At 36.8% G+C, this 20,345-nt stretch overlaps 2 protein-coding genes and 1 long non-coding RNA gene across 3 annotated transcripts in view; 2 read left to right on the top strand and 1 right to left on the bottom strand.

Moving 5' to 3' along the window:
- LOC126618689 (uncharacterized) overlaps window positions 1–20,345 on the bottom strand; it is an 86,751-nt gene that overhangs the window by 61,153 nt on the left and 5,253 nt on the right. The gene's annotated exons all lie outside the window — the stretch shown is intronic.
- On the top strand, window positions 13,543–18,817 carry LOC126618527 (ferric reduction oxidase 2-like). Its single transcript, XM_050286627.1, has 8 exons — window positions 13,543–13,753; window positions 13,858–13,960; window positions 14,392–14,592; window positions 14,874–15,108; window positions 16,785–17,112; window positions 17,360–17,603; window positions 17,767–18,473; window positions 18,678–18,817. The coding sequence occupies exons 1-8, from the start codon at window positions 13,543–13,545 to the stop codon at window positions 18,815–18,817; spliced, it is 2,169 nt and encodes a 722-aa protein (XP_050142584.1).
- On the top strand, window positions 19,157–20,266 carry LOC126618729 (uncharacterized). The gene is made up of 2 exons (XR_007621836.1): window positions 19,157–19,632; window positions 19,925–20,266. It is a non-coding gene; the product is annotated as an uncharacterized LOC126618729 (long non-coding RNA).

Raw genomic sequence — 20,345 nt, 5'->3', positions numbered from 1 at the left:
TTTCCCATTTCCACTGTGGAACGGGAAGTGACCGCATCAATCCAAAAGGCTTCTTTCTTTCCACTTTAACCTGCTGACAAATGATCCGCCTACTTACATACTCAGCAATTTCCTTTTTCCATACCCGTTCAATAATAAAACGGTTGAAGGGTATGATACATCTTAGTACCTCCTGGATGAATCGCATGAGCTGAACAGTGTGCATCGTCAAAATTGCCTTCTTTAATTCCACATCATTAGGCACATACATCCTATTCTCTTGCATAAGTATGCCATCTGATTCTCTAACAATAAGGTCTTTCTTTTTCCCTTTATTCCTTGCCTCAATTAATTCTTGAATTTCTTCCTCATTCATCTGGGCATCGAGTATACGATCAACCAAAATAGGCCTAACTTGGAACTAGCAAGTAAGGCTACTTCTCGTTTTTCTATTCTCAATCCATTCAAACTTATCCTCTTTTCTAGTCAATATCGTCAATGGCAAAGCAACAACTGAAAAATCTTTCACAAACCGTCTATAATACCCTACTAGTTCAAGAAAACTCCATACCCCAGTGACGGTTTAAGGTTGTTCTCGATTCTCAACCACTGCTACCTTTTAAGGATCCACTTGAATACCTTAAGCGGATAGAACATGTCCAAAAAATGTCACTTGATTCGTCCAAAATTGACATTTGTCAAACTTTGCATACTGCCAATGTTCCCTCAAACATTGCAACACCAACTCAAAATGACTAGCATGCTTACTTTCAACTTAAGAGTATACCAGGCCTCAACTCTTTCCTTGAAAACACATAAGCACCTCTAAGCTGATCAAACAATCATCAATGCGCGGCAATGGATAACAGTTCTTACTCGTTACCCGATTCAATTACCTAATATCCATACATATTCTTAAGGTCCCATCTTTCTTCCTTATAAACAAAGCTGGGGTTTTCCAAGGTAACGTACTAGGTTGACTGAAACCTTTATCAACCAATTCCTATGACTGAATTTTCAATTCCTTTAACTCTGTAGGAACCAATCTATAACATAAAACCTGTACTTGGAGACAATTCAATAGTGAACACCACATCTCTGTCTGGTTGCAATCCATGTAAATCATTCCGGAAACACATTAGGAAAATGTCTACCACTTGTACGTCATCCACAATACTAGGAGTACGATCCTGCAACACCACATGAGCTAGGTATCCTTGGCAACCTTTTGATAACAATCTCTTTGCTCTAACAACAGAAATAACGGCATGCCTCACTCCACTTTGCTCACTCACAAAAGTAACCTCTGATAATCTAAGACAATGGAAAGTAACTGATTTCCCGTAGTAATCCATATTGGCACGATTATAATGCAACCAATATGTGCCTAAAATCACATCAAAATCCACAATGTCTAACGGGATAAGATTCGCTGGCATAACTACTTCTTCCACCATCACTGAACACCCTGAATAATCATAACTGACATAGAATGACCTACCTGTTTACTTGCTTAACGAATCTAACAAATAAGTTATGGATATTACGATCTGCAGCCCGCAATAACGATAACTCACTGTTGTCTCGATAAGTAAGCAACAATTCTCAAGGGTGCAATATTATCATCTTGCTCTTCATTAGAAATACATATATACGCCTCGATCGTGCTCCAACATTACTCTCTTTGGCAACATCGTCAATAATAAGAAATATATCAGCCGGAGTCAGCTAGTATGACATGTACGACTGGACTTATAACTCATCAAATATCCCTGTACTCACGGTCCAACTGACCATAACTACTAGATCCAGAAACTTGTTGGATCGATATTGGTGGTCAATGAAGACTGCTGGGTATCAACTGATTCTAGGGACAATTCATAACTCTATGTCCCATATGTCCACATTCTTAACAGAAGCATTAGAATTGCAGAAAAATAAAGAGGAAGAACTCAGTAAGAAGAACTCAAGATAAGAAGTAGAAAGAAGATAGAGGAATTGTATTGATTGAAAGAATTCTCAGTACCCAAGATAGACCGAAAACAACCTTTTTATACATCTTATAACCTAACTAACTTTCTTCTCTTGTAAGCCACATATAACCATCCTAACTAACTCCCAACTGCATTATTGATGACATGGCAAATTACATGGCAGATTATGTGGCATTTCTAAGTCAATATAGGTCAACATCCCCCCGCAATCTCAACTAGGGTAACCAAGTTTGAGATTGAAACAATGTTGAGTGAAAATTGGACTCTGGAGGCCCTTTGTCAGAATATCAGCTGTCTGGTAAGCAGTAGGGAGATATTCAACTTTCAGATCTCCTTGATGAACCCTCTCTCGGACAAAATGGTAATCTGTATCAAGATGTTTTATCCGGGAATGATAGACATGATTTGCACTAAGTGCAATTGCTGACATATTATCACAATAGATTGTAGGTTGAACAGGTAGAACAATTCCCAAATCTTTTAAAATGAGCCGAATCCATGCGACGTTAACTGCAGTATGAGCCAGGGCCTTGTATTCTGCTTCTGTAAAGCTTCGAGAAATTGATGGTTACTTCTTTGATTGCCAAGAGATCGGATTGCCTCCAAGATAACAACATATCCTGTCACGGACCTTCTCGTATTTAAATCAGTAGCCCAATCAGCATCTGAAAATGCTGTTAAATGCATGACAAAATCAGCTGAATATGTAATTCCACAATCTATAGTACCTTGAAGGTACCTAATGATCCGTTTGACAGAGATTAGATGGACATCTGTTGGAGCAGTCATGAATTGACAAACTGAATTCACAGCATAAGCTATGTTTGGACGTGTGAAGGTCAGATACTGCAGTGAGCCAACCAAGCTTCGATATAATGTAGAGTCCGGTAATGGTGTGCCTGCATTTAGTAGCATCTAACTATGTGGTTTGCATGGAGTATTGGTAGGTTTGCACGACTCTATTCCAGCTTTGTGAATCAAATCTTTAACATACTTCGATTGATTCACAAAGATATCCCCATTCTCTTTGTACTGAATTTGGAGACCTAAGAAATATGTAAGTCTGCCCATATCATTCAAGTCAAACACACCGACCAAATCTGCAATAACTTGTTGGACTTTAGTAACATTTGATCCTGTGAGAATAATGTCATCCACATATAGTAATAAAACTACCACATCCCGATCATCATGTTTCACAAAAAGACTAGTGTCAGATGTAGAAGCAACAAACCCCAAGGTTGGTAAATAACTTGTGAACTTTGAATTCCAAGCTCAAGGAGCTTGTTTCAACCCATACAATGATTTGACCAATTTAAAAACATAATTGGGGTTGGTTTGATCAACAAACCCTTGAGGCTGTTTCATGTACACCTCTTCTTGTAACTCACCATGCAAAAATGCATTTTTGATGTCTAACTGTCTCAATTCCCATTTGCGTATTGCTGCTAAGGACAAAATCATCCACACAGTAGTATGTCTTACTATTGGACTAAAAGTTTCTGAATAGTCCAGACCTTGTTCTTGTGAGAATCCATGAGCCACAAGTCGTGCTTTATATCTAGCTACACTCCCATCAGAGTTTTTCTTAATCTTGTAAACCCACTTGCTTCTAATAACCATTCTGTTTTGTGGAGGGGAAACCAATTCCCATGTACCTTGAGCTTTTAGTGCGTTGAACTCTTCTTGCATGGCATTTTGCCATTGAGGAATTGTATAAGCTTTTCGGAATGTAGAGGGCTCATCCATATCCTTAATTGCAGCAACAAAGGAGAAACCACCATTAAAGTCACTTTCATCAACGATTTGTAATGTTTGTAACTCTGGAGATGAAGCAATGAATCCTGTGTATGATCTCCGTGGGATTGTACCTGACTTCAATCTAATGACCATAGAATGAGCCGCTTGGTCAGTAGAATGAACCGAAGGAGAAGAGATTGGCAGTATTACTTCTAATTATGACAGACTATGGACAGGCAACAGTGACATTGTACTTTGATTTGAAGGTGATAGAGTAGAGGGAGAAGAGCTGTGATTATGATGACCGAGAACCTGTGAGTCTTGAGTAGATGAACTTAGTTCCTGCAAACTGTCCCTAGATCTGTCTTCAACAATTATAGGATGTGCATATGAATCTTCATGAATCGGAGAAGCTATATGATCTGCCCTTGTACCAAAAGAGGACAATTGAACAATGATTGGAGGCATTTATGCACCTTGTGAATTGTTTGACTTAACCGAAGACAACTGCTTTGGACTATTGAATAGGAATGTATTCTCATCATGAATGACATGTCTGGACAACACTAGCTTATTACTAGATAGATCATAACACACCACTCCCTTGTATCCAGTAGTAAAATCGAGAAAAACACACTGTTTAGATCTAGGTTGCATTTGTTCTGATTGTATGGCCTTAGAAATGGAGAAACAGCAGAACTAAATATTTTCAAAGTATGCAGCATTGGTTTTTGATGAAACAATAACTGATATGGAGACTTCATTCCCAAAATCTTACATGGCATTCTGTTTATAAGAAATGTAGCATGATTGCAAGCATAATTCCAAAACTGTAATGGGATCCCAACTTCACTGAGAAGTGTAATTGCAGTCTCTACTAGGTGTCTATGTTTCCTCTCAGCAAAACCATTTTGCTAAGGGGTATATGGACATGAAATAGAATGTACAATCCCTTTAGCTGCCAAAAAGGACTGAAACTTATGACTCTTACATTCAGAACCACCGTCTGTTTGTAGACACTTGATTGTAGTATTAAACTGATTTGTAACAAATGTAGAGAAATTGATGAAGATTTGGAAAATATCTGATTTATTGATAAGTGGGAAGATCTATACAAATCTACTAAACTCATCAATAAAACTCACATAGTACCTAAAGCCTTCTAAAGACTTAGTTGGAGCAGGGCCCCATATATCTGAATGTATCTTTTCAAAAATAGAACTAACCATAGTGTCTTTTACAGAGAAAGGTTGCTTACACATTTTTCCAGAAAAGCAGGAAGAACAAATTGAAGGTGATGAATCCTCACAAGCTGACTGTCCTGCATTTCGAAGCATAATAGCAAGAACTTCTTCAGATGGGTGTCCAAGTCTCTTATGCCAAGTTGAACTCTTCACAGCCTTCCCAAGCAACGCCACAACTTTATTGAAAACAACACCAATTCTTCTTGAAAATACACTCACAGGAATCTCATATAGCTCTCATCTACTCTTGCCTTGGTACAATATCCGTCATGTTGCCTTGTCCTGTAACAAACACATTCTTATCGCATGTGAACCAACAACTATTATCTTTGCAAAGTTTCTTGACAGACAAAAGATTAACAGTAATTGTTGGAACATGTAATATATTTTTGAGAGACAATGAATGGTATGGAGTTGTAAGTATTGTAGAACCAATGTGTTTAATAATCAAACCTTCCCCATTACCAATGGTGATTTTCTCATCACCATTGTTTTGAATCGGTTGATTTAAATTTCCAAGATTAGGTGTCATATGGTGTGATGCCCCTGTATCCAACACCCACGTATCAGCAACATTAAATCCTTGAGCATTCTGACTAAATTCTGCTAGCTTGAGCAGAAAATGTAGTGAGAGAAGGAGGTGGAGGTGCACCTTGATATGCATAATTGTTTATGTGCCTACACTTAAGAGCATTATGCCCTTTCTTCCCACAAATTTGACATGTAGTAATCTGAAATCCATTTGAATAAGAACCTGTATCACTTCTATTCAGACAATTTGGAGCAGTATGCCCCATTCGAGAGCAGATTTGACATTCAACCACAGCACCAGATCTGAAATTAGTATTACCATTCCAAGAATTTCCATTCCAAGAGTTCCGTGAACCATTATAATTGTTTCCCCCTCTCTGTCGATAACCCTGATAAGACCTTGAGTTATTGAATGAACCATATCCCCCATAACTATTCCTGTTATAATTATGTGAAGAACTATAACCATTTCTGTTATTGTAAAACCTGTTATTTCCTTGATACGCTTGACCATCAACAACCCTTGAACCAGTACTTAAACTCTCTCCTTGTGAATAACCACTAGTTTGACTCCCATTCTTAGAGTGACTCCCTTGAACATACATCGCAGCCATGCCACTTGTCAATGTGTTGATTCTTGCTTCTATAGTCAACTCAGCACCAATCAATTGTGCCCTGAAATCTTTCAAAGGAATTGAAGTTTCCTTTGCTAGAATCACTGTCTTAATTACATCAAACTCAGATGGCAAACCAGACAATGCAGCAATCACCAAATCATTATCTGTCACTCTCTCTCCTGCAGCAATAAGCTGATCTCGAATTGCCTTCAATTTGAGCAGATATTTGTCTATAGAATCACCACCCTTTTGAATCGTATGAAATTCAGTCTTCAGTTGATTTATCCTAGCCCGAGACACTAAAGCATATCTGTCTTGTAAGTTTGTCCAGGCTTCATGAGAAGTTTTACACCCAATCACATATTCCATTGCATCATCAGAAAGAGTGGCAATTAGCAAACTCAACATCGCCATATCTTTTTGAACCCAAGATTTATACGCCTCAGTAATTTCTTTAGTTACTCCAGCTTCAGTATCAATCACAAATTTTGGTGGACAAGGTGACTCACCAGTAAAGAAATCCAAGAAATCATACCCTCTTAATACTGACCGAAACTGATAATCCCACTTCACAAAGTTATCATCTTGCAACTTAACGGTTAACATTCCCAGTAAATTCTCAATTCTTACGGACTTATCAGACATGTTGATGGCTGAACAGTTTCAAGAAAGAACAATATATTCCCAACTTGCACAAATTCGGAGAGTCTACAACACACTATACTTCACAAACCTCAATAAAGCAACAACTTCAACTCAATATGCTTGACAAATTTACCAACCTTCTGGTTTCAATCTTCTACAAATTTCAACTTTAATGAAAACTCTATACCTAAACAGTCTTGACATTAATCTTTTTCTCAACATACAATTCTCAAACTTCAATATTATCAAACACACTTGGCATCGACCTTAATCATGTACGAAAAGAACCCAGATACAAATAACCAAGCAAACACCCAAAATCACCATAATTCTTCACTGATGCAAAAACACAAACACTTGGTGTGCAGAAGATAAGAGAGAAAAGTAGTCAACCTGATACTTTGCGTAGCAACCCAAGACTCGAAGAAAAATCCAATCAGCAAGTCTATACGAACAGCAACAACCCACCAAAAACTTCAACGAACTCGTCAGCGGAAAATGTAGCACCAAAGACCGTCATGGCTCTTGATACCATCTTAACAGAAGCATTAGAATTGCAGAAAAATAAAGAGGAAGAACTCAGTAAGAAGAACTCAAGATAAGAAGTAGAAAGATGATAGAGGAATTGTATTGATTGAAAGAATTCTCAGTACCCAAGATAGACCGAAAACAACCTTTTATACATCTTATAACCTAACTAACTTTCTTCTCTTGTAAGCCACATATAACCATCCTAACTAACTACCAATTGCATTATTGATGACATGGCAAATTACATGGCAAATTATGTGGCATTTCTAAGTCAATATAGGTCAACACACATGAACACATTCACTGCTTCCCACACTCTCCAAAGTGTCTATTATTGTACCTACGACACAAAGGTACATTTCCTCTACCAGAGTCACCTTGTCTCTGAGATCTGGGGTCACCAGTAAATCTATCACTTCGCCTCTGACCAGTGGCACTAAAACCTCAGCTGGAAGAATTAGCTATAGCTTCACTTATTTTGAAGCTCTGAGTCTTTCAAGGTCCTTGATATGACGGATCTTTAACTTTATCGTCTTTCCTTTGATTCCCATTCTTTTCTTATTCTTCTTTACTCTTACTGATCATGTTCTCAGAGTCCTCAATTCTCAACATCTCGTAAACTCCTGGTAAGAAGTACAATGAATAGTGGTCACCGAAGAACACCATTTCTTCTTATTATCCAGCCTAAAACGACATAACACCTCGATCGGATTAGCAACAACTTCCGAATGGAAACGAGGCAAGTCTGTAGACTTTCTATAATACTCATTCGCCGTCATCTTTCCTTGTCTCAAATTTGTGAACTTCTGCTTCTTATCATCAATATATGCCGGAGGAATAAATCTTTTCTTAAACAATTCTTTAAACAACTCTCATACAGTTATGTCCTCCGATAACATCGAATAAGACTCCTGTCTACACCAAGATGCAAATTCAATACTCATAAACCAGGTAATCATCTCGACCTACCTTTCAAAAGAAAGATTCCCCTAACTTGCAGAATCTGAAACGCCTTTTCCAAATGATTAAGCCATCGATCTGCTCCCTCCGGTCTTTCATTTCCATAAAGTGATTTAGATTCAACTTATAACCATTCACAAAAGGAGTCATTTGGGAAGGACGGATAACAGACTGAATCACATTAGTAGTTTCCCATAACTAAGTTAAATTGGGGAAACTAAGCTTATCTGAACAAAGTGGCTATCTACGAGGCGGTAAAGTTCTGATAGAAGACACTAGGGAATTCTTAAGATGTCCAGGACTATAACCTAGGCTCTGATACCAACTGACACACCCCGTCCCGCATGAGGGCATGCTGGCCATCACGTGAGAGTGACGTAACCATTTGCACAGTTCAAAAGCTTTAAAGATACAATTACTAAGAGGTAACACCTGAGGGTGAATCCTACTTTTGTGAATTCTGTTAGAACACCGTTGGATTCCTCGTCGCCACCAAAACTCTGCTATCTTGAACCTGGAGGGGCGCAAAACAAAGTTGAGTGGGTCAGTAAAACAAGGTTTTTCAAAAATCATCTCATTATCAAAACGCTAACCCCTTGCTGTAAAACCCGTATACTTTCCCAGAAAAATAGTATATATATAACCATATATAACAGTAAATAACCCAAATCACAAGTCTTTAACACTTTTCAAGAAATATGCCATGCTATACTTCAAAACATGATAAGGATGCATCAATATAACAGGTGAAATAAGGAATCAATCGGAGACCCTGCAGCTGTCCTGTACGGTTAATTTTATAGCTCAATATCCAATCCAACCAGAGTCACCACTGTGACCTGTACGGCACTACTCTGCACATAAATCGGAACTACCTGAAGTAGTCTATACGACAAGAATGGTGTAAGAATACGCTATAGTGCTTTTCTTATCAACAACTATATAATAATCTAAAGTCACCTACAAGTTGGAACCACCTCTCGTGGTCTGTACGACATGTCGGAACCACCTCTCGTGGTCTGTACGACATGCACCTCCTTGGATCCAAGGTGAGCGTATGGTGCGGGGTGAATAATATAAGCACTAACACCAGTGGTGCAGGTTATAAGCTCTCAACACAATTCATATCATTAATAATTCACATGAACACATAAAACTCACCTGATACTCACCTGTGTGTCCACAACACCATTTCATATATATGCATCAAATACTAATTCATATAATTCATATATTATGTATGCATGGCATTTTAAAACATACTTTCATTTAAATTCAATTTCTGGGAAAAATCAGTAGTATATAGGTATAAACCGAAAATAATTGCCCACTCACCTGGAGTTCACCCTAAAACTCCCTAGCATAACACATCAAGACGTCATGACGATCGGCGCCTAGAACAATCATCAAATCAAACCTCAGAAATCATATCGATAGAATATATAACTTATATAAAACACGTCACTACGTAGTTCGATCCGGAAGATCTGCAACTCAGATTTCCAATCCATAACTTCCAGAGGTCCACAATATATCTCTAGAACAACATCCTAAAATTTCCTTACCATCCAACGGTCGGATCTCTGTCAATTGTCAAAACCAAGTGACGGTTTACATTCTATTTTATGAACTTGCAACTCCAATTCCGGAAGATTCGTATATCGGATTCCCAATCCGTAAGTTCCTATAATCCTAAAATATTACGTGTTACAACATATCAAAGTTTGGTGATGATCCAACGGTCGGATCGTTAATTCACATTTTCACCTAACCACGAATCGTAACAAACTTAGGTTCAATTACTCAATTTACGTCAATCAATTATCAAAACTGAACCTAGAACATTAAACACATTCTAAGAATGACATTGGCGGGCCACTGGCCACGCGCCGCCGCAGGTGGCGGTCGGCTGCCCCGGCTCCCCGGAAAATCCAACTATTTCCAAAAATTACCAAAATTTACAAAAATGAATATCTCAATGATTAGAGTAAACTTTATACCTGTGGCCAAGGCCAATTTGGCTTGGAAAGGCTCTAATTCCTTCAAACTTGTGAAGAACCCTAGAAATTGGTGAGTTCCAATTTGTCCTCAAATCAACTCCGCCGTCCCAACCAATGCTTGGGTTTTGTTCTAGGCCTCAAGAGGATGCTATGGGTGGTAAAACTTGGAAGGAATTGCTTCGGGATTGGGTGATTCGAAGCCAACGCCGCCGCACCCCTTTCTTGCGATTTTCTCCATTTTCAAAGCCAAATCTCTCCAATTTTGAGATGGAATGGACAGAGGAAGGCTCCTAGAGTGGTCCCATGAGGTTTCTTGAAGCAATTCGCAGGAAAAACGGGTGAAAATCATCGAAAATAGGCATGGGTGCCGACCGGGTCAAGAACGGGCGAAGGGGATCCGGCCAATTCCCCGTGCCACTATCTCCCTCATTTCCTCCTTTCCTCCGTTCCGATTGGCCGGGCTTATCTCTCTCTTCTCTCCATTCGCCCAGCTCTCTCTCCTTTCTCTCCCAGAGCTCCTGCTCTCTTCCTCTAGTTGGGCAGCTGTGCCCAATCTCTTCTTCTTATTTTTCTTCACCAGTCACGCGCACACACACACACACAAAGCCTTCCTTCATCTTTTTATTTTTATTTTCTTTCCCTTACATCTAAGCCATCCATTCTAGATTTCCTTTAATTTGGGCCATCCAAATGGCACACCAAAATTTTTATAATAAAATTCATAAATTGCCCAAACTTTAAACTTTAAAATCTTTTTCGTTATAACTCCAAATCACGAACCGTCTACGCCCACGCTTCCGTAGCGACGTGTACTACGAGGATATGTCAAGAAAACAAATCTTAGATGGCACGACACAATGATTAACCTCGAATACTACGCGTGCCTCAAAGGGCATTTTTGTAAAATCCTTTATTAAAACTTTAAAAACTCTTAAAATCAGGGACGGGCTGTCACATTAAACATGTCAATGAGAGACAATAACATAAAAACAATTAAAACCCAGCCCAAAAATATAGAAACAATATTTAAAATACTAGCTATACCCCTAAGGCTTTAGGGTTGTTAATAAAACTCAACCTTCACACCTCCAACAAAATTAATATGTGTCATAAGCTCAACCTGTTATCAACTATTTTTGCAGAATCGATTTTGAAATTATATGTATAATCAGTTTGTATACTTTATTACTAGAATCAGTTCAACCCGTCCTCGATGATTTTTGAAGAATTAGTTCAACTCGTCATCGACCATTTTTGCAAAATCAGTTCAACCCGTCCTTGATCATTTTTGCAGAATCAGTTCAACCCGTCATCGACCATTTTTGGAGAATCAATTCAACCCGTCATTTACCATTTTTGCTGAATCAGTTCAACCGTCCTCGACCATTTTTGCAAAATTAGTTCAACTCGTCCTCGACTATTTTTGTAGAACTAGTGATCATATTTGTAGAATTAGTTCAACCCATCCTCAACCATTTTTGCAAAATCAGTTCAATTAGTCCTCGACCATTTTTGTAGAATTAGCTCAACTCGTCTTCAACCATTTTTGCAGAATCAGTTTAATCAGTTCTCGATCATTTTTGCAGAATCAGTTCAATTAGTCCTCTATCATTTTTTGCAGAATCAATTCAACTCGTCCTCGACCATTTTTGCAGAATTAGTTCATCCTGTCATCGACCATTTCTACAAAATCAATTTCAAATACATGTAGAATCAATTTTGTATACATTTTAGTGGAATTAGTTTGTATAAATTAGTATAATCAGTATGTAGGTTTTGTATGATATGGAACAGTGGGTGCATCGATGCATGCATGCATGTGTAAAAATGTTTGATTGTCGTAGTTTCAGTGGTTAGTTGAATTCTATTTTTTAAAGGGTTGTTGACGGTTAGAAATTAGATAGGGGGTGTGTGTGTGTGTGTGTGTGGTTGGAGAAATTATAAGGTTTGGTTGCTTGTATGGGTTTCTATTGGGAAGGTGAGAGAAAAAGGTAAATAATGGTTTTCATATAAAGGCATGTGAAGAAAATAGATATTTAGCTGTGCAAGTAACTGAAAAGTTTTGCATTTACCGTTTGAAAGCTCTTCTTACAGATGTTAGTACAAATTGAGAGAGAGAGAGAGAGAGAGATGTCAGTCTAGCCTTAACGGTCTATTTTGATGAAGGAGACAGACATGCATACTGGGAAGTTGGTGTATACATGCACCTAAAAAACACCAGAGGATGACCTTTCACAACAGTTGCAGTGAAGCCTGAGTTGAGAAGCAGCTTTGATGAAGAAGATCATGAATACCTCGTTTTGATGAAGAAAATCATGAATACCTCTCTATTTGAATTCTGGGTAATGGGCATGAGAGAGAGAAGCACAACTGTACCAAGAAGATGAAATAGAAAGGGAGAGAAGCACGACAGCTAACAAAAAATAAAGAGATGGTTTAAACACAAGGGGTAACATCGTAAATGTAAAAAGCAACTTAAAAAAGTTATCACATCACTTCTTAGGTGAAATAATTTGTTTCTTTTTTAAATGTTTAAAAAGTCTTGTTTTAATAGAAAATTAAGTATTAAAAGTATACTTTAATTGTAATTTTTCTTAAAATTTTAATCTCTCTAGTATTATCCTTTTCTTTTTTATTATAAGCGATATTTCAATTATAATCTATATTAAGGAGGAGGGGAGTGTTTGAACCCGAGACATACTGAGTTGAATAAAAATACCATAATCACTAAGGTAATTCACCACTTGCACTAGTCTCTAATATTATTAAATTAGAGACGGAGTATAACAATATCATCATGTTATCTTATGAATTCAATTATAATATAACATATAAATAAGTGTAGTAAAACCTATAATTCACTCATAGTATAGTACCTTAATTAATATTGAACAATACTAATAATTTCGTCACACTTTACAACTTTTCCAGGATATTTTTCTTTGTTTGTTAGTTATAAATGATTATCATCAATCATCAAGGAATGTTGCATGATCCTTGCATGTGTGGTTGACTTCATTAAAACAAAAAACAAAATAAAAATAAAAAACAGAAAACAAAATAAACAGTTATTTTCATGATCCTCCAACTTGGTATGCAAGTGCCTCGTGTAAAGAAATCTAACATTGGAGGAAGCTGCAGGGGCATGAACCATGCCGTTTTCCATAAAGTCCAAAGCCTGACATTCTATAGCCATTACTATACAATATAATTCGTTCCCTCCTATAAATACATCAAATTCTATTAACATTCTTAATTACAACACAGAAGTGTAATTAAGCCACTAACAAAATTTGCAGAGATGGATGCAGTGCAGGTTGTGAAAAGTTCATCACCACCTTCCCATGAAGGAATTCATATTGTGAGGGCAGCAATAAGGCTTCTAGCAATATTTGTAGTGTTTCCGGGGACTCTTTTAATTTGGCTCATGATGCCTACCAACACATATAGGCAAATTTGGCTGCCTCAAATCAGACTAAAGGCTAGCTCAAGTACCTATTTGGGAGCAGAAGGTTCTATTAATCGATTAATCTTGATTAACTTTTTGAATGCTTTTAGTTAAATTTGTAATAAGAAGGTTTTCTAATTATTTTTTGGATATAATGTTGCTATGCAGGTGGAACAATTCTGGTGTACACATTTCCCATTTTGTTCATTGCGGTGTTGGGTTGTGTGTATCTTCATCTGGGAAAGAAGTTGAATAACCATGAACTGAAAAGGTGCGTGGCATATGTGAATTAGGGATAATGTTTTTCTTTTACCATATACTCTTGTAACATGAGATGTTTATGTCGTTGGACTGTGAAATGAGAATACGTTGATTTTTGTTTAAGTGGGATTCATATTTAAGTCTAACAACGTAAGTACTTATTTGACAATAGAACACAACTCCAAAAATGAGCTGGGATCTTATATATACTCTCAACCCACATCTCGACATATGTCCTTGGCATAATGTATTGTCTCTTTCTTGTTGGATTTTGCCACTATCTGGTATAGCATATGATGTTTATATTGATATAGTAGATTGATTTTTGCTCAAGTGTAGATTCAGATTCATATGGTGTGACATAAGTATTTATTTGACAAAAGAATATTAGTGTACGTAGCAATAATATTAACATTTTTCTAGTTGGATTTCGATTATCAGCAGCAGTGGAACAAAGAAGAATCGGTTTGCTGTATGGAAACAACCTATGCTGGTGAAAGGCCCCTTAGGAATTGTTTCTGGGATAGAGCTGGCCTTTTTCGTGATGTTCATTACACTCCTGGTGTGGTCTTTGTCAACATATTTGCACAACAAGTTTAAGAACATCACCACACAATCAGCAGCAAAACACCACGAACAAGTGTAAGATCATTCTCCTAATAATACCCTAAAAATGAAGGGCATGCTGTGATTTGGAAAACGAATTTCACATATCTTTCTCCTCGATCTGCACACCTTAGTCTATTGATTTAGTTTTTAGTTTTTTTTTTTCAATTTAAAGACAAAAAATAAACAAAATACAGAAGAAAAAAAATGTGCGAAAACCATTTTTCAAACTGGATTGTGATAAAATTTGACATTGACTAAATAAAATAGCACAAGTAATTAGAATTAATCAATTTTGTGTCTGATAATGATGGCAGATGGGAATCTAAATTGGATAGTGCAGCATTGGTTCTGGGGCTTGCGGGGAACGTATGCCTTGCATTTCTTTTCTTTCCTCTGGCACGTGGCTCTTCGGTTCTGGCACTTTTTGGTCTCACCTCTGAAGGTAGCATCAAGTACCATATCTGGCTTGGACACATAGTCCTGGCATTCTTCACTGCTCATGGCCTTTGTTACATCATTTACTGGGCTGCTACTGAACAAATTTCCCAGGTAATTAGTCAACTATTTTTATTCAGTTGATTTGAATATTTAATGTTGTGTGGAAATCTAAGAGAAATTTCAAATGAAAACTTTTGAGTTGATTGATTGGGAACTAGATATATAGCCATGCAGGTTTGTTTTTCATGCATATAAAAACATATATTATTCTGGAAAAAGATTTCAGAAAACAAGAAAACAAACAACTAAACAACAGAAAGAGATCTTAAATTGGAGTATTGTATTTGTCACAAAGTGGGACAGTTGAAAAAAAAAAAAACTAACACTGTCTCTGAAAAAAAAAAAACTCAAAACATAACACTGTTTCTGGAAACAAAAAAAATAACACAGTTTCTAGAAAAAAAATCAAATACAATGTGTAAAAACTAACACTGTTTCTGGAAAACTAAAATTGTTTATGGAAAAAAAATCAGAACCACCGTCAGAACAAACCGGCGAAAAACTAACACTATTTTTGGGAAAAAAAAAAACTAACACTGTCTCTGGAAAAAAAAAAACCAAAATATAAAATTGTTTTTGGAAAAAAAAAAACACTATCTCTGAAAAAAAGAACCAAAACATAACACTATTTCAGGAAAAATAATATGATACAGTGTTTGTTTTGTTTGTGTACAAACAAACACTGTATCTGAAGGAAAAAAAAACCAAAATATAACACTATTTATGGAAAACAAAAAAATAACATTGTTTCTGGAAAAAAAAATGTTGGCAAAACTATATTTGAAAAAAAAAATACATTGTATCTGAAAAAAAACTGAACAAAAAGCTAACAAATCTCAAATTTATTTTCTGGAGAAACAAACAATGAACTCCACTGAAGAAGAAAAATTGAAAAACAGTACCTCAAATTCTTCTTTTCTTCTTCATCAAATTGAAAGGTTAATAATCAGATGAATGAGGAGGGAAGGGCAGAAATTCACCTTTGGCTTTTTTGCCGATGTCGGTGAAAGTGCATATCCCTTGCTCATCTTTACAGAGAGAGAGAGAGAGAGAAATTTTGGGAGGGAGGGAGAGAGAGAGAGAGTGACAAAATCATACCGTTTTTCTTGTAAGAGATCGTTTCCAATTTTCATAGAGATGGAGACGGCTCAAAATTAGGTTTGGGGTCGAAGCTATGGTTTTTACATAGTGATAGAAATGGAGTTGCTATGCGAGATTAGAAAGAAAAATGGAAGGTTTTGAATGTCAGGAAAAAATGGGGGAGATAATATGAGAGAGATCCATAATGAAGAGAGATTAACGGACAAAAGCTTGTTGTTAGGGATAAAATCATAAACTTAATATTTGGGCCATTTTAATTAGACTAATTTAGTTTTGGGCTTTGTCCTAACAATTAAATAAAGTTATTACATGGTTTTTGGTTAAAACTCAAAATTTTCAAGTCATTTTCATTAGTTTTCCTTAATTAAAATCACTCCTATGCTTTCCGACTAAATTAGAAACATAATAAACAAAAATTCGCCCCATTGTAAAAGGCTAAAATATGTTCTTTTTCTTTAAAGCTATATTTTGTTTAAAAAGTAAAAAATAGAAAGTACATAAAGTTTATGAGAAATGAAAATGATTTTCGCACTCTCGTTTTCTTTTTTTATAATGCTGTTTTGTTACACTACATACATGCTCCCTTCTTGACTGTGACTGATGTGTTATGTTTTTTTTTAATGCAGATGGTAATATGGGATAAGGTTGGCGTTTCAAATGTAGCTGGAGAGCTGGCTTTGCTCTCTGGACTGTTCATGTGGGCGACTGCCATCCCTCGCATTAGACGTAAAATGTTTGAGCTCTTCTTCTACACTCATTACCTTTACATCCTCTTCATGTTCTTCTTTATCCTTCACGTTGGCATCGCCTATGCTTGCATTGCGCTCCCCAGTTTCTACCTCTTCTTGGTTGATCGTTACCTGAGATTCTTACAATCCCGAACCAGCACACGATTAATCTTTGCACGTGTTTTGCCATGCGAAACCCTAGAGCTCAACTTGGCCAAGACCCCAGGTAACACTTTGGAAGTACTTATAGATTACTTTCTAGACTGATATAACAATGAAAACTTTCATTTGAAAGTAAGATTCAGATCAACAGTCTTATGGTATAACATATTAGACTATTCCTCTAAAAGAAAATTACTTAATATATAATTACTGACAATATGAGAAAATGATCAGTTTATGCCTAAAATGATTAATTATGACTTATTACAAGAAACTAATGATTTTTGTTTTTGTGTTTTTTATATTGGCAGGGCTGAAATATAATCCAACAAGCGTCATGTTCATAAACGTTCCTAGTATTTCTAAGATGCAGTGGCATCCTTTTACTGTTACTTCCAACAGTAGCTTGGAACCAGAAAAGATTAGCATCGTTGTCAAAGGTGAAGGAAGTTGGAGCAAGAAGCTATACCAAATGCTTTCATCCCCTTCTCCAACCGATCGGATTGAGGTCGCAGTTGAAGGGCCTTATGGACCTGCTTCAACTCATTTTCTAAGGTTTGCACCATAACGAAAAAAATAGTTCCCTCATTAGTGTTAATCCAATGAATACTATTCTCAACTTAATCACCTTTTAAAGTACCAGAATTAGTATTTAATAAATTAATCTAACCTTAGTACCTTAATGTGACAAACATTAATGGATGATATCTTTTTGTAGGCATGACACCCTTGTAATGGTGAGTGGAGGCAGCGGAATTACCCCATTCATCTCCATAATCCGAGAGCTCCTCCTGCTGAGTACATCATTCACCTACAAGGTTCCGAAAGTGGTCTTAATCTGTGCATTTAAAAATTCATTGGACCTCACCATGCTAGACCTAATTCTTCCAATGTCCAGCACCTCAATCGACATGTCCAACCTGAATCTCCAAATCGAGGCTTACGTGACAAGAGAGACAGAACCAAAAACAGATGGCTCGAAGCCTGTTAGATCCATATGGTTCAAACCAAATGCAACTGATGCACCTGTATCACCAATTTTGGGCACAAACCACTGGCTCTGGCTTGCCCTCATAATTTCATCTTCCTTCGTCGTGTTCCTTATCTTGATCGGGACCATTACGCGCTACTACATTTACCCTATTGATCACAATTCGAACACGATATTTTCGTATTCTCTAAGAGCTGTGCTTAACATATTGGTGATATGTGTTTCCATAGCCTCAACAGCTAGTGGAGCAGTTTTATGGAACAAGAAAAAGAACGCTATGGAAAATAAGCAGATTCAGAACATGGAAGGGCCATCTCCAATGGGGACACCACAGTCACTGTATTACAATGCCGACAGAGAGTTGGAAAGCCTTCCTCAACAGTCTCTTACACAAGCAACAAATGTGCACTATGGTGAAAGACCAGACCTCAAGAGTAAGTCATCAGATTGTCACACTTGCATACTAAAAAACAAATTAACCTTGTTTTTTTTTTTTTTACAAAACGATATTATGACCTACTTTAATTTACGTAGAAGGGGACTCGAACTTTGGTGCACAAAGAACGAGAACACTACCTGACCAATTGGCCTAAGTCACATCGGCTTTAGTTTAACTATTTTAAGTGTTGGTTTTGCAGAGGTGATATTTGAGTGCAAAGAATCAAGTATTGGAGTTCTTGCGAGTGGTCCGAAGAAAATGAGGCATGAAGTTGCAACCATTTGTTCGTCGGGTTTGGCAGAAAATCTGCATTTTGAGTCCATTAGTTTTAGCTGGTGATCGACTCATATCATCTATGCATACAATAAAAGTATAGAATAGCAATAAAAAAAATGCTCTGGTTTTGTAATTGGTCTCTTTCTTCCTTGCGTGAAGTATATATTTTGAATGTTAAAGAATAGAAAGTCAAAACACAACATGGACAGCATTTGACCCATAAAACTCAACCTTGATTAAATTAACTGCAAATTGAGGATATCTTAAATCTGCAAGGGCTTTATAGCGCAAGTGGTTAAGAGAATCTATCCTTCGACTTGAGATTTTATGTTTTATTTCTTCTCCCCCACTATCGCTTGTATCAAACAACAAAATCTTATACTTGTTTACAATACCTGTGAGCAGGGCCGGCCCAGGCCCAGTGCCACAGGGGCAACTGTCCAGGGCCCCAAAATGAAGAGGGCACCAGAATAAAAAAAAAAATCCATATAACTAAGTATAAAAACAAAAAAAAAAGTTCACAGCCCAAATAGGGGCTGGCAAGAGTCCAAGAGGCAACAAAAGGGCTAGAGAAAGAGCCCAGCAGCAGATTATATAAAAAAAAATTAAACAAACAACAGGGCCCAGCCGCAAATTAGAAAAAAATAAAAAAAAACATAACAAAACATAAAGGGACCACTAGGTCCCAATTAAACCCTAATCCCTACATCATCCACTTCTCTGTTGCCGTTCCCTACATCTTCAATATTCTCAGCAAGCTGCTGCAAGCAGCTAAACAGGCAGGCCGCAGGGGAGGGCATCCTCCACTCCACACTCCTCAGTCTCAGCAACGCTGCTGCAAGTACATTCCCTCACCACCAACCATTTTGAGTTTTGAGGTAACTAATTTTTAAAATTTGAATTATCAATTTATAATTTAATATAAAATTTTGCAATGCAAGTGACATAGAATTATATGATAAATTGATAATTGATGTATAGAATTATTGTTGTTGATGAAATGAATTCTTGACTAATTGATCATTGAATTATTTGATAATTGATTTCATTTTAAACCCAATTTTTAGGTTCAATTTTTATAATATGTTAGACTATGTGTTAGTGTTTTTATAATATATAATGTGTTGGAATGATAGTTTTGATAGGAAAATTTTGTTATATCATGTGTAGGTAATTTTTGTAAACAAATTATCGAAGTCATGTCTTTTAGGAAACAACTCTCTGGTAATATATATATATATAAAAAAAGGCAAAGGATAACAAAATTGCCGAAAGTTTAAGACTTGGAGTATGATGGTATAATTGATGATTTTGCTTCAAAAAATGCCAGAAGACAATTTCTTAAATGTTGAAATTTAAAGGAGCTTTGCTAGGAATGGTTGTATATGATTGTATTTTTGATTGTCGGGGTTTAGGTACTATGTCCCCCCCGTTGTATATTTTCTCAAGTAATATAATTTGGGCATGAGGACCTAGACCCCCAGCTTCGACTGGATTCCAGCCCTCGTTAAATTTTTTTTTTTTTAAATATATGTTTCGGTATTAAAAAAGGGCACATTTTGAGCTTTCGCACTGGGCACCCAAAAACTCT

This window comes from Malus sylvestris, chromosome 1 (genome assembly GCF_916048215.2).
Source record: "Malus sylvestris chromosome 1, drMalSylv7.2, whole genome shotgun sequence".
In the NCBI taxonomy this organism is placed as follows: Eukaryota; Viridiplantae; Streptophyta; class Magnoliopsida; order Rosales; family Rosaceae; genus Malus; species Malus sylvestris.
Note: the sequence above shows the minus strand (reverse complement) of the source record. Positions and strands in the feature narration are given on the sequence as shown.